The 14,961-nt window shown below is 45.5% G+C and overlaps 1 protein-coding gene across 8 annotated transcripts in view; it reads left to right on the top strand.

The window, feature by feature from the left end:
* The window catches only part of ZSWIM8 (zinc finger SWIM-type containing 8), a 133,683-nt gene that overhangs the window by 107,248 nt on the left and 11,474 nt on the right, over positions 1-14,961 (top strand). For all 8 annotated transcript variants that reach the window (XM_039547615.1, XM_039547612.1, XM_039547613.1 and 5 more), the window contains 7 exons: positions 2,807-3,041; positions 5,399-5,551; positions 6,381-6,603; positions 6,788-7,077; positions 8,328-8,551; positions 8,868-9,350; positions 13,087-13,255. In XM_039547615.1, coding sequence (XP_039403549.1) covers positions 2,807-3,041; positions 5,399-5,551; positions 6,381-6,603; positions 6,788-7,077; positions 8,328-8,551; positions 8,868-9,350; positions 13,087-13,255 — 1,777 coding nt within the window. The remainder of the gene's footprint in view (positions 1-2,806; positions 3,042-5,398; positions 5,552-6,380; positions 6,604-6,787; positions 7,078-8,327; positions 8,552-8,867; positions 9,351-13,086; positions 13,256-14,961) is intronic.

Genomic DNA, 14,961 nt, shown 5'->3' with positions numbered 1-14,961 from the left:
AGGTGTGTGGTGTGACTGGTTGGATCACAGAAACCCCCTTGGGAACTGCCAACTGATGTGCCAAGACTACTTCTGCCCCTGCTTTCCCTGCCAGCTCAGGACTCCAGCACCCTGTCTTGTTAAGCAGACATGCCCTTCTGCTCCAACACAGACCCAGGGTCTGAACCACGTGACCCAAAGCTGAAAGCAACTTGCAGAAGTGTTCCTGTCTTTAACGCTCAGATGCCCAACTCCCAATGGGGTCTAAACCCCAAATAAATCCATTTTACCTTGTATAAAGTTTATACAGGGTAAACTCATAAATTGTTTGCCCTCTATAACACTAATAGAGAGATATGCACAGCTGTTTGCTCCCCCCCCATGGCGTTAATACATACTCTGGGTTAACTATAAGTAAAAAGTGATTTTATTAAATACAGAAAGTAGGATTTAAGTGGTTCCAAGTAGTAACAGACAGAACAAAGTGAATTACCAAGTAAAATAAAATAAAACACGCCAGTCTAAGCCTAATACAGTAATAAAACTGAATACAGATAAAATCTCACCCTCGGAGATGTTTCAAGAAGTGTCTTTCACAGACTGGATGCCTTCCTAGTCTGGGCACAATCCTTTCCCCTAGTACAGCCCTTGTTCCAGCTCAGGTGGTAGCCAGGGGATGTCTCATGATGGCTCCTCTCCTCCCTTTGTTCTGTTCCACCCACTTATATATCTTTTGCATAAGGCGGGAATCCTTTGTCCCTCTCTGGATTCCCACCCCCTCCTTCTCAATGGAACAGCACCAGATTAAAGATGGATTCCAGTTCAGGTGACATGATCACATGTCACTGTAATTTCAGTTCCCACTTGCCAGCACACAGATATACAGGAAGACTTACAAGTAAAACAGAGCCATCTACAGACAATTGTCCTGGTTAATGGGAGCCATCAAGATTCCAAACCACCATTAATGGCCCACACTTTGCATAATTACAATAGGCCCCCAGAGTTATATTTTATATTTCTGGTTTCAGATACAAGAGTGATACATCTATGCAAATAGGATGACCACACTCAGTAGATTATAAGCTTTGTAATGATACCTTACAAGAGACGCTTTGCATGAAGCGTATTCCAGTTACATTATATTCATACTCATTAGCATATTTTCATAAAATCATATAGAGTGCAACGTCACATGATTGAGTCAGTTTGTAACTCTGAGGTTCTAGTGTAATATATCCCAACTCAGCTGCATGTGTACACGTGTATATCTTATTTGCACTTGGAAGGACATAATTGTGCAGAACAATTAAAGAATTGCTGATTCTGCATGAAAAACTTTGAAGCCCATTCTATTGAGACAAAATTCTATTCCTCTAGTATTTTGAGTATTCTTCTACCTTCTTAAAGAGTTTGCCTGTTCTGCTGCTCTTTCCCCTATTTCATGTTACAATCCTCTGCCTGTGGCATTACCAGTAATCTAGACATTAATTCACTGAGACATCAAAATTGGTTACTTTTGTGTGTAACCACAAATGGACAAATTCTTAAAATCCAGATTGTTTTCATGCAAATATTCCCTAGTAATTACAATAGAAAAGTGAGGATCAGAAACTGTTGTTAAAGAATAATAGAGTGCATTTCTCTAGTATATAGACATCTCAGAGGCCTTTCAACACTTCTGTACAGTAGGTCAGGATTTTACAGTTAGAGAAACTGAGGCACAAAAGTGTAATGACTTGGCCAAGGTCACCCAGTGAATCTGTGGCAGAACTGTGAATAGAACCCATATCTCCTGGCTCCCAGTTCTGTGATTTAACCACTCGAGGAGAATCAGAATTGTTTCCATATTGAATGTTGGAGGGGTCATTGCCTTTTTAAGATGCATGTAAATGGAGACTGAGTAGTCGGTACTGTTTGAGTCTACCCTTCCAGAATGGTGCAGTCATGTGAGTATGGAACCTGTCTGGCTGATCTCAGAGCCTGCTTTTCCTAAAGGAGCTGAAAAGGACCTAGGGGTTACAGTGGACGAGAAGCTGGATATGAGTCGACAGTGTGCCCTTGGTGCCAAGAAGGCTAACGGCATTTTGGGCTATATAAGTAGGAGTATTGTCAGCAGATTGAGGGATGTGATCATTCCCCTCTATTCAACATTGGTGAGGCCTCATCTGGAGTAGTGTGTCCAGTTTTGGGCCCCACACTACAAGAAGGACATGGAAAAATTGGAAAGAGTCCAGCGGAGGACAACAAAAATGATTAGGGGGCTGGAGCACATGACTTATGAGGAGAGGCTGAGGGAACTGGGATTGTTTTAGTCTGCAGAAGAAAAGAATGAGGGGGGATTTGATAGCTGCTTTCAACTACCTGAAAGGGGGTTCCAAAGAGGATGGAGCTAGACTGTTCTCAGTGGTATCAAATGATACAAGAAGGAGTAATGGTCTCAAGTTCCAGTGGGGGAGGTTTAGGTTGGACATTAGGAAAAAATTTTTCACTAGGAGGGTGGTGAAGCCCTGGAATGGGTTACCTACGGAGGTGGTGGAATCTCCTTCCTTAGAGGTTTTTAAGGTCAGGCTTGACAAAACCCTGACTGGGATGATTTAGTTGGGGATTGGTCCTGCTATGAGCAGGGGGTTGGACTAGATGACCTCCTGAGGTCCCTTCCAACCCTGATATTCTGATTCTATGACATGTATTTTCTTGACACTCTTGTCTAACAGAATTTATTTTCCCCCAGTAAGAAGCTGAATTAGTACCTCGCCCATATCCTTTGGGATAATGGGTGTTTTCTCACTCTGCCTCTAACCCAATTTTTCTCCTCCTATTAAAGATTTTAGACAAACTGCTAGACAGAGAGAGCCAAACACACAAGCCACAGACTCTGAGTTCCTTCTACTCATCCAGCAAGCCCACAGTAGCCAATCAGAAATCTCCTTCCAAACATGCTGCCCAATCCACCACAGCTATCCAGCAGCTTCCAGGGACGTCAGTCACTCAGCAAGCAGGTGTAACCACTGCAGTCCAGAGCAGTCCTTCTGAAAGCTTTGTGGAGAAGAGTGCACAGGGTAAGAGATCTGCTGTTCCAGTGGGATCATGCAGAATGCCCTGTCTTTTCTGACGGGATGGGAAACTAAAGTCCTTGTTCCTTTTGGGAGGAGGCCAGGGCTGATTTGTGTAATGGTCTGGATAATGGACTGTCACTGAACTCCTTCATCTACTGCACCTCGCTCCTAGGGTAAAATTACCCGCCCACTTCAAGCATTTCTGTCCACTCACATATTACAGAACAATTCACTCAACTCTTCAAGCTTCCTGTCTCTAGAGAGCAAATGGTAAACTGGTTCCTGATTCATTTTAAAAGACTGCTCTAGTAACGTCTTTTATGTCGGTATTACAATGCTGTGGAGTTACCAAAAAAACCCTATGTACAGCTTCAGGGGCATCTGTGACATCAACAGACTAGGACAGCAAACTAGATGAGAGTGGGAAGTAAAGGTGAAAGGGAGTTAACAGTGGGAGAGGAGCATAAATTCCCCCTCCCTGCAGTGTTTCCCCATGTGCTCTGTGCCCTTGCTTTAATGGCAAACATCACATGACATGTATGGGAATGGCAAGCAGTGCAAGAGAGGTGTTCCCTTCTAACCTCTTCCTACCAACAGTGGTTATAGCTGGAGACTATAGCAATAGCAAAAGGAAAGGTTGCTGGAGCATTTCCATTCTAAACCCCTGGCTTCAGCTGCATGGAACTCTCTGAAAGTTTGAGCTGTTAAACCTGAACTGTTCTAAGCCTGATCTCTGACAACGGGTTTTTTAACTTTGAAGGAAAACAGGTCAATGATTATGAACAAAAGGAATTAGAAAAATACATTTTGCTCCCCTTTATTTAAAAAAAAAGGGGAGGGGTTTGACCTTTCTTTGAGCAGCTAAAACTGCTGGGGCGGGAAGTTTGGAATGGAAATAAATCTTGTTGGTTGGCTGCAAAAGTACAAGCTGTCCCCTCTAAGTGCGACATGATGGCTGCATCCCCCAGGAGCTTGGGGGGAGGCATTGTCTCTCTCAGCTCTTGCTGAGACACTGCAGTTCTGCGCAGTCCCATTGCAAGGCTGAGACTTAATGCCAAAATTTGTCCTCAAGTTTTGAGTGACAGAAGTGTTTCACTGTCTCTTGTGGAAAAACTTCATGACTCAGTAAACTTTTAAGTAATGAGTGTGATTTTTTTCCCCATGTGACCCAGTGGGAGCCTGACACCACTGGAAACATTATGCATATCTGTAGCTTTACCTCTTCTGCATATGCATTACAGTATAGTATAGTTTTTAATTACATGACCATGTACTAATTGCTGTATTTTCCCCCTATAACCTTATTTATACATGATGAGAAAACAGCTTAAATGACTTGCCCAAAACCCCATAATAGGTCAGTGTCAGAGCTAGGAGTACAATTCAGTCTACCTCCCTTCAGTATTGGTTCTTAACCACTAGATCATCTTTTCTTTAGTTGCTAAATTAGCAACTCGGTGATTTTGACACTCCTGTGTTTCTTTCATTTGCATGTCCTAGCAACCCTATCCTGTTTCTCGGCTAATACAGTCCCATGTGTTCTGATTCTGTCTTTACAGGAAAAGAATCTTCAGGAACATTTGTGGAAAATAAGTGATTGATTAATACTAGCAGTGCCTTTAAAAAAGGATTGTGAGAATTTAAAAAGACATTAAAACCTTTTTTTTTAAAGCTCTTCTAATGTAACCCCCCCCCTTTTTTTTCCAAAACAGCCACACAAGAATATTCTGTTTTTTAGTATGAAGATTTAGCCTAAGGATGTAGGAATACTGTAATTGAAAGCTTAAGAGAATTCACTATCGCTGTGCTACCACCATAATGTAAGAAGGGATAACTTGGATTTTTCTTGGCAGTTGCAATTGGAACAAGTGACCTTTAAGAGTCCCTTCTAGAAACAGCTCTTTTCCTGCTCTATACTGAATCCTGGCCTTTGCTTATTGGAAATATCCTGTTCTCCTTCTGAAAAGCATGAGGGGAAGGTGAAGGTGGACAGGGCAGGACCTGAAACACAACGTAAAGTGTATTCACTCTCAGTCTGGGGCAGGATTATGTATGTGGAACTCAGATAAAAATACCAGGGCACCCTGTATTATCTCGACTGAGGAGTAAACCTGTACATGTAAAAGCCAGCTGTGCTTTTAGTGCCCATCTCCTAGGATGAGAAAAGGGGGATCTATATCAAAATCCAGGTCTGGCAGATTATCCTTCACAGCCCCAGGTGCTTCACCTGGCTGCATTTCTTTTGAGCAAGAGAAGCAGTGTTTATGCCTTTACAAAGGCAAGGGGGTGTTCAGAGACATCTGGCTTCATATGTTTCAAGACTTGTTTCACTGTCTCTTGCTGCTTTCCCGTTTGTCCAGAGAGCTCTCAGAGGTCTCCTTGCGAGCCGCCTGGGGAGTCCAGTGTCGTGAAACAGGAGGGGAAGGTTCCCAGTCGTCTGGCCCTTGGAAGTCGAGGTGGATACAATGGGAGATGCTGGGGCTCACCTGTCAGGCAGAAGAAGAAACACACAGGTATGAGGTAATCAAGTCATACAGCATCCAAAGCTGTGCTAGGCCCTCTGCAGGGACAGACCAGTTCCCCCACCATTCCACTCTTGTCAGTCTCTCCCCTCAGTGAAAAAAGCAGTTCTTGTCTGTCTGTCTAAGCTCTTTGGGGTGGGGACACAGGTCTTGCCCTGTAAAGTCCCTTGTGTTTAACACTAGCTGTGTTCTGGCTAGCGAATTAGGTATGTTGGAACTGAATGGGTGCACTGTTTCCACAATGCCCTCAGCTCCTGCTGGCCCAGAGAGCTCTTTGTTTCAGATACACTGCCACTGGCTGAGTTACCCCCCTTCTGCTGCTTTCTTGGGATCTGGGTGTATTTGGGGGTAAGTTGCTTTGGGATTTTGAGTGGGGAACTCTTCTGTTTAAATTGGATGGGATGTTAAATACCATATATACAATGGGAACATTGTACTGCATTCTTTCGATAAAACCATAAAATAAATACGCTTGGTGGTTGATATGTACAATTGCTTCGATTCTCATCAAATGTACCAAAGATCTATGTGGAGTGCATGTGGCAAGGAAGTGTGTGCAACCGGCTTCCTTTCCCCCTCTGTCGGGGCGCTGTGGACTTCTCTGTATTTGAAACTGCAAAATCAGTGCAGGGTTGGTTGGATGAACTGACCAGATTTGTCTATGAATGTACATTCCAGTTGTGGTTTGCAAAGAAATAAAACCCTCCTCAGCTGTTTACACTGCCTGTGGTGTGAATGGCTTGGAAGCTGTTCAGGTGTGCAATGGTCCTGGAGAGGAGCTTGCCTGTTGACATGCCCTTTGTTGTCTGTGGTGGTGTAGGTATGGCCAGTATTGACAGCAGTGCTCCCGAAACCACCTCTGACAGCTCTCCAACCCTCAGTCGGCGGCCCCTTCGTGGGGGATGGGCAGCCACCTCCTGGGGCAGAGGACAGGACAGTGACAGCATCAGCAGCTCATCCAGTGACTCACTGGGCTCATCGTCCTCGAGTGGCAGCAGGAGAGCCAGTGGTGGAGCACGTGCAAAGACTGTGGAAGTTGGCAGGTAAGATCCACTTTCCTCACTCACTACATGACACCTCATGGCTTCCTTGGTCCAGAGTCAAGTGTATACACGGGCCTGTGTGCATCTGTGGAGTGCCTGCTGGTGAGAGCTTGCTGAGCCTGAAGAGAGGAGCTCTGTGAGTGCTTGCTCCTGTCCGAATGGCTCCTGTATCTTGTCATTCCAGGTATAAAGGGAGGCGGCCGGAAAGCCATGCACCTCACGTCCCAAACCAACCCTCAGAAGCAGCTGCTCACTTCTACTTTGAACTGGCCAAGACAGTTCTTATCAAGGCGGGTGGAAACAGCAGTACCTCCATCTTCACTCATCCCTCCTCCAGCGGTGGGCACCAGGGGCCCCACCGCAACCTCCATCTCTGCGCCTTCGAGATTGGGCTCTATGCACTAGGGCTGCACAACTTTGTGTCTCCCAACTGGCTCTCTCGAACCTACTCCTCCCACGTCTCTTGGATCACAGGTTAGGGCAGCATTATTAGAGTGCTCTTTATTTGGTGGGGTGGAGAGCTTGATTTTAGTAACATCACTGCCGAGACACTGATGCACACAGCTGCAGCCTGCCATGGACAGCTGCACACACCAGGTGGCAAGGATTTGCACAGGTGGTGCTTACTACAGCTTGGGGAGGATTCTGGTGCCAATACCTGCTTCTTGACTTTGCACCATAACCAGCTGCAGTGCTCAGAAGTTTCTGGGCAAGGGGGAGGCGGGGACTGGCATAGGATTGTCTTAGTGGGATAGGGCCTCTCTGAGGATCTCTGCTGACGAGAGACACTTGCAAAGCATTGTTGTGGCTGAGTGTGTTGGAGACTTTGACCTTCCTCCTGTACCCCATTACACTCAGAGCCGCTGCTAGCTTCCCCCCTGTGGCTTGGAGAGCTCAGATAGCTGTAGTGGGAAGCTAAAGGAATGTTGATGTATTTCTCATATGAGGAAAAGTTAGTTCCCTTTTCTCAGGCTGGAATATTCCCCAGGCCCTTTACAAGTGTCTGACTCCTTCCTGTGTATTAGCATACATTCAGGCATTCTCCAGGCCACCTAAGGAGAATGTTAATCCAGTGGCAGTGGGGGGCACTTGGCTAACTTATCCTGTTGTTGCCTTCCACCTACCCCCTGTAGACAGCGCTCTGGCCTACCATGCCTGTCTTGCTGGTCGAGCAGCTGCACAGAGCTGTGTCTAGGATTAGGCAGTGCTGCTGTGTCGCTACTAGCATGATGCAAGAGTATGAGCGCTCTGCTTATTCAAGGCCCTGCCTTTGCCAGTCGGGTTCCACCTGCCTTCCCCAAGGGAAGTCTTGTACTTTGGGGAATTCCAGGCTTCTCCCCCTGCAGAGACATGGCGTCTCTAACCTTAACCCTCCTGATAATATCCAATGGCTGGAAGTGGAGACTAGACACATTCAGACTGGAAGCAAGGTGCACTTTTTTAATCATTAGAATAGTTTACAAAGGGGCATGGTGGATTCGCCAGCACTGACAATTTTAAAATCCAGACTGGATGTTTTTCTAACAGATCTGCTCTAGGGATGATTTGGGGGCAGTCTCTGGCCTGTGCTATACAGGGGGTCAGACTAGGTGAGCCCAATAGTCCCTTCTGGCCTCTGAGTCGACGGGTCTATGATTCTCCCCAGAAGAACTGATTGGTGCTGTGATTGAGTCTGTGGAGGGTGGTGTGTGATGCTCGTCCTTCTCTTCCCCTCTGGTTACTAGGGCAGGCCATGGAGATTGGCAGCGCAGCCTTGAACATTCTGGTGGAGTGTTGGGATGGACACTTGACTCCTCCGGAAGTGGCATCATTGGCAGACAGGGCTTCAAGGGCCAGGGACTCCAACATGGTGCGAGCAGCTGCTGAACTGGCACTCAGCTGCCTGCCCCATGCCCATGCCCTGAACCCAAATGAGATCCAGAGGGCCCTGGTGCAGTGCAAGGAGCAGGTGAGCATTGCTTCCTGGGGGGCAGTCTGACCTCCAAAGGTCCTGGACATGCCAGGGAGTCAGCTGGTATCAGTGGGATTGGCTCCTCCCTGCCTTGTGAAGACAGAGTAACACAGCACTGATTCCAGTGCTGCATTATAGAGATTTCTTCTATCCTTTGTGGGTAGTGTCTGGTTATTATCCTGCTGGCTGGCTGCTTTGGGCAGCATTGGCCATTCTGAGGCGTGTTGCAGTCCTTGGTATCTTACCTGCTGCAGTTTTCTCCTATCCCTCATGCTGTCGGGTTTGTTTTCTCCACTCTCTGCCCCTTTCTCAGGATAACCTGATGCTGGAGAAGGCCTGCATGGCCGTGGAAGAGGCAGCCAAAGGAGGTGGGGTCTACCCAGAAGTCTTGTTTGAAGTGGCACACCAGTGGTACTGGCTGTATGAACAGACTGTTGGTGGGACCCCGGCGCAGAGAGAAGGAGCTACTGGTTGCAGCGCCAGTGGTGCCCGGGCAGGCTCTGAAGCAGTGCGTGGATTGACAGACAGCAGGGTGACTGCTGAGCCCACCACTGTGACAGTGGCAGCTGCAGTGACAGCAGCAGCCACAGTAGTGCCAGTGATCTCTGTGGGGTCAACTATCTACCAGCAGCATACGATGGCCGGGCCGGCAATGGCACATGCACACACCCAGGGCCTGCACCCCTACACTACTCTCCAGACCCATATACCCTGTAACCCTCAGTATATTGGACACCCAATCCAGCACATGCCACGCCCAGCAGTCTTCCCTGTGCCTGGCTCAGCGTACCCCCAGGTGAGTCACCATCAGTGGCCTGGTGTTCTATAGATAATCCTCTGTGTTCATGATAACCTAGCTCAGCTTCTTCGAGAGGGAACATAGTCTAGTGGGGTGAGCTTGGGGTGGGAACCAAGATCTCTAGCGCTCCAGTCTCAGCTCCGCCACTGATTCACTTAGTGTTTGTTGGCAAGTCACTTCATGTCTCTAACCCAGCTTTCCCATCTGTAAAGCAGATTTATTTACTTACCTCCCATGGGTGGGTAATGCATGTAAAGCAACTTGAGAACATTAAGTGTAGTATCAGCTATTGGCATTACAACTGTATTGCGATAGTGCCAAAAGTATGCTAGGCACGCTACAGAAATGTCCCATCCCTGAAGAGTTGGCAGTCTAGTCAGCAGAGGTGTAGGGAGGAGGGGGTTAGATTTATTAGGAACTGGGTAAACTTTTGGGAAATGGGGAGTCTATACAGGAAGGATGGACTCCATCTACACCAAAAGGAAACCAGATTGCTGGCACTTAAAAAGGTCGTAGAGCACTTTCTAAACTAAGGGCTGAGGGAAAGCCGACCCATGTGGAGGAGCATGTGGTTCGGACAGAGACATCCCTTAGGGGAGGATCTATTAATGGAGATTCTCTATGGTCTAGTAAGGAGGAGAGTATGGAAGATAAAATACAGGTAGGATCTGATGAGAAACAGTCAAATGATAAAAAGTCTCATTCAATTACATCATGTAATGGGTGGCAGCTAAAAAGTGACAAGATTTTAAAGTGCTCATATACCAGTGCTAGAAGTCTAAATAATAAGATGGGTGAACTCGTATTAAATGAAGATATTGATATAATAGGCATCACAGAAATTTGGTGGAATGAGGATAATCAATGGGATTTGTACCAGGGTACAAAATATATCGGAAGGACAGAACACATCATGCTGGTGGGGGAGTGGCACTATATGTAAAAGAAAGTAAAGTAGAATCAAATGAAGTAAAAATCTTAAATGAACCAAACTGTACCATAGAATCTCTATGGATAGTAATTCCATGCTAGAATTACTGACCAGAATGGTGATAGTGACTGTGAAATGCTCAGGGAGATTAGAGAGGCTATTAAAATAAAAAAAAACTCAATAATAATGGGGGATTTCAACTATCTCCATATTGACTGGGTATATATCACCTCAGGAGGGAATGCAGAGAGAGAGTTTCTTGACACCTTAAATGACTGCTTCTTGGAGCAGCTAGTCCTGGAACCCACAAGAGGAGAGGCAGTTCTTGATTTAGTCCTAAGTAGAGCACAGGGTCAGGTCCAAGAGGTGACTATAGCTGGACCACTTGGTAATAGTGACCATAATATAATTAAATTTAACATCCGTTTGGTACGGAAAACACTGCAGTGGCTCAACACTGTAGCATTTAATTTCAGTAAAAATGAGGAGGTTAGTTAAACAAAAATTAAAACGTACAGTACCAAAAGTAAAATCCCTGCAAACTGCATGGAAATTTTTTAAAGACACCACAATAGAGGCTCAACTTAAATGTATACCCCCAAATGAAAAAACATAGTAAGCATAGTAAGAGAACCAAAAAAGTGCCACTGTGGGTAAACAACAAAGTAAAAGAAGTAGTGAGAGGCGAAAAGACATCCTTTAAAAAGTGGAAGTTAAATCCCAGTGAGGAAAATAGAAAGGAGCATAAACTCTGGCAAATGAAGTGTAAAAATATAATTAGGAAGGTCAAAAAAGAATTTGAAGTACAAGTAGCCAAAGACTCAAAAAGTTGTTGTAAATTTTTTTAAGTACATCAGAAGCAGGAAGCCTGCTAAATAACCAGTGGGGCGATTGGACGATCGAGATGCTAAAGGAGCACTCAAGGATGGTAAGGTCATTGTGGAGAAACTAAATGAATTCTTTGCATTGGTCTTCATGGCTGAGGATGTGAGGGAGATTCCCAAACCTGAGCCATTCTTTTTAGGTGACAAATCTGAGGAACTGTCCCAGATTGAGGTGTCGTCAGAGGAGTTTTTGGAGCAAATTGATAAACTAAACAGTAATAAGTCACCAGGACTAGATGGTATTCACCCAAGAGTTCTGAAGGAACTCAAATGTGAAATTGCAGGACTACTAACTGTAGTCTGTAACCTATAATTTAAATCAGCTTCTATACCAAATGTCTTGAGGATAGCTAATGTGATGCCAATTATTAAAAAGGGCTCCAGAGGTGACCCCAGCAATTACAGGCCAGTAAACTTGACTTCAGTACGGAGCAAACTGGTTGAAACTGTAGTAAAGAACAAAATTATCCGACAGACAGATGAACATAATTTGTTGGGGATGAGTTAACATGGTTTTTGTAAAGGGAAATTATGCCTCACCAATCTACTAGAATTCTTTGAGGGGGTCAACAAGCATGTGAATAAGGGGGATCCAGTGGATATAGGGTACTTAGATTTTCAGAACGCCTTTAACAAGGTCCCTCACCAAAGGCTATTAAGCAAAATAAGCAGCCATGGGATAAGAGGGAAGGTTCTCTTATGGATTGGTAACTGGTTAAAAAATAGGAAACAAAGGGTAGGAATAAATGGTCAGTTTTCAGAATGGAGAGAGGTAAATAGTGGTGTCCCCCACGGGTCTGTACTGGGCCCAGTCCTATTCAACATATTCATAAATGATCTGGAAAAAGGGGTAAACAGTGAGGTGGCAAAATTTGCAGATGATACAAAACTACTCAAGATAGTTAAGTCCCAAGCAGACTGTGAAGAGCTATAAAAGGATCTCTCAGAACTGGGTGACTGGGCAACAAAATGGCAGATGAAATTCAATGTTGATAAATGCAAAGTAATGAACATTGGGAAACATAATCCCAACTATACGTATAAAATGATGGGGTCTAAATTAACTGTTACCACTCAAGAAAGAGATCTTGGAGTCATTGTGGATAGTTCTCTGAAAACATCCACTCAATGTGCAGCAGCAGTCAAAAAAGCAGACAGAATGATGGGACTCATTAAGAAAGCGATAGATAATAAGACAGAAAATATCATATTGCCTCTATATAAATCCATAATATGCCCACATCTTGAATACTACGTGCAGATATGGTCGCCCTATCTCAAAAAAGATGTGTTGGAATTGGAAAAGGTTAAAAAAATGGCAACAAAAATGCTTAGGGTTATGGAATGGCTTCTGTATGAGGAGAGATTAAGACCGGGACTTTTCAATTTAGAGAAGAGATAACTAAGAGGGAGTATGACAGATGTCTATAAAATCATGACTGGTGTGGAGAAAGTGAATAAGGAAGTGTTTTTTACCCCTTCACATAACTTAAGAACCAGGGGGTCACCCAATTAAATTAATAGGAAGCAGGTTTAAAACAAACAAAAGGAAGACCTTCATGCAATGCACAGCCAGCCTGTGGAACTTGTTGCCAGGGGATGGTGTGAAGGCCAAAAGTATAACTGGATGCCAAAAGGAATTAAATGTGTTCGTGGAGGATAGGTACGTCAGTGGCTGTTAGCCAAGATGGTGTGGGATGTAACCCCATGCTCTGGGTATCCTTAAACCTCTGACTGCTAGAAACTGGGGCTGGATGATGGAGGCATCACTCAAAATTGCCCTGTTCTGTTCATTCCCTCTGAAGCATCTGGCATTGGCCGCTGTCGGAAGACAGGATGCTGGGCTAGATGGACCTTTGGTCTGACCCAGTATGGCTGTTCTTACGTTCCTATGACTGATACCCAGCTTCCTTTCTAGGGTATCCACCCAGCATTCATAGGAGCACAGTATCCCTATTCTGTAACAACACCATCTCTGGCAGCTACAGCAGTGTCGTTTCCCGGTGTGCCCGTCCCATCCATGACACAGATTGCAGTGCACCCGTACCATGCCGAGACAGGACTGTCACTGTCTTCCAACGTAGCAAGTGAGTATCTTGGCCCCCAGACTCTATGTAATAAAGTGTGGGTCATAGTCCTCCCAGCTTTATCCCAGACAGGATCAATGCACCTGGGACAGGACTATCACTGTTTTGAAATGTGCCCAGCGTGTGCATTGCAGGCCAGAGATGCACATGCAGAGGGAGGTTAGGCCCATGATGGGGAAACACCTAATGCACCAATCAGAAGTAAACCAGCAAGTGGAACTTCACAGTGTCGATCCATTGAAGTTTCCAGAGTTTCACCCCTCAGACTGAATTGAGGCAGACACCTGCTAGCAGTCTGACTCCAGATTAACTGGATGAGCTTTATTTCTCTCTCCTCCCATCTGCAGCCCTTCAAATAAGGGAAGGCATGTGTAACATCTGTGGTGCTGTGAGGTCAGCTCCTAAGAGGTACTTGGAGCAGGAGGCAGCCACACTTCTGCCACAGAGACTTCCAAAGCCTTTGTCATCTTCGTGAGAGCTTGGAAATGGTCTTGCCTCAAATGCACATGCTTAGGAGAGAGGGTTGTGTCAGCAGGAGTACGTCAGGGACAGTCTCTGAGTGACTCTGCCATGCTGCAGTCAGGCTGGAGTTCGGCCAGTGTGCAGTGCTGGGAACAGCTGCTGTGTGTGACTATCACTGACCTGCTCCTGTGAGGCATGGCTCTGGCAGGAGAAAGCTGGACCTGGGCTGAATAACACCATCACTTTCTACAAGAGCAGTATTGCATCTGGAAGTGGGCTGGCTCTTACTGTAAGTACTGCCAGTGTCTCCCAACCGATAAAGTTCTGGAAGAGCCAGCACAGTGGGGGTATTTGCTAGACACGTTGTCCTCCCTCCCATCCAGATGCTCAGGGAAAAGGGGCTCTTCTTTCTGCTTTTTTTAAAATGCACTTTCACTCATTTTAACTGATGTAAAAATGACTAGAAAAACCTTGGAGGTCTCAGGATCTTAAAACTCCCCAGGTCTGCTCAGCCCAGTGCCTTTACTTTCAGCTTCAGACTTCAGCTGTGTAGTGGTTGTGACTCTCAGCTTAGAAAAACAGTTGCTGTTCTCTTCCCTCATGTGCTGGAGCCTGCAGGCTGCTTGCTCATCCTAAGTTAATGTAAATGAATACAAAGTGCCTCCTCTCTGACTGCCAGGATGCGACTTACCTGAGTTTGGATTCTCTTGCAGTTTATGTACTCTCTAGTTTTTAAAACACTGTTGTCAGTGCCTGGATACTGTTCAGAAAGTGCTTACCCATGTGATGGTGTCTAGCTCTGGGTGATGCTCAGCACACCCTTAGGGTCAGTCTCCTTGGCTTGCCTTGGCAGAGTTTCACTTACCTTTGTAATTTGTGTTTCCGACATCTTTCTGTCTGCTTGTGTGATGAGGTCAGATAGATCTTGTCATGAGACACACATTGTCTTCTAGGGAGCGTGCATCTGACACATGCTCATCTCTTAACTAACGTACACAGCAACAGAGAGCATATTTTGGAGAAAAAAAAACATGAATGAGAAGAAATGAGAACACAGACTCTTCCCCAGGCTGACTTACTTAGCCAGATGGATGTAGTTGCATATAGGGAGGCTGTGAAATAATGGCATCTATTCTGAAGCTGTGAGGCATGCCACAACTCTCCCTATTCATGCCCTTCTCTAGGGGAGATTCAGAAAAACTTTCATCCCTTGCCTGAGTCCACCTTATTGACTCACTTAATGT

The sequence above is a fragment of the Mauremys reevesii genome, linkage group 7 (genome assembly GCF_016161935.1).
Source record: "Mauremys reevesii isolate NIE-2019 linkage group 7, ASM1616193v1, whole genome shotgun sequence".
Taxonomy (NCBI): domain Eukaryota; kingdom Metazoa; phylum Chordata; order Testudines; family Geoemydidae; genus Mauremys; species Mauremys reevesii.
This window is presented reverse-complemented; position numbering and strand designations above follow the sequence as displayed.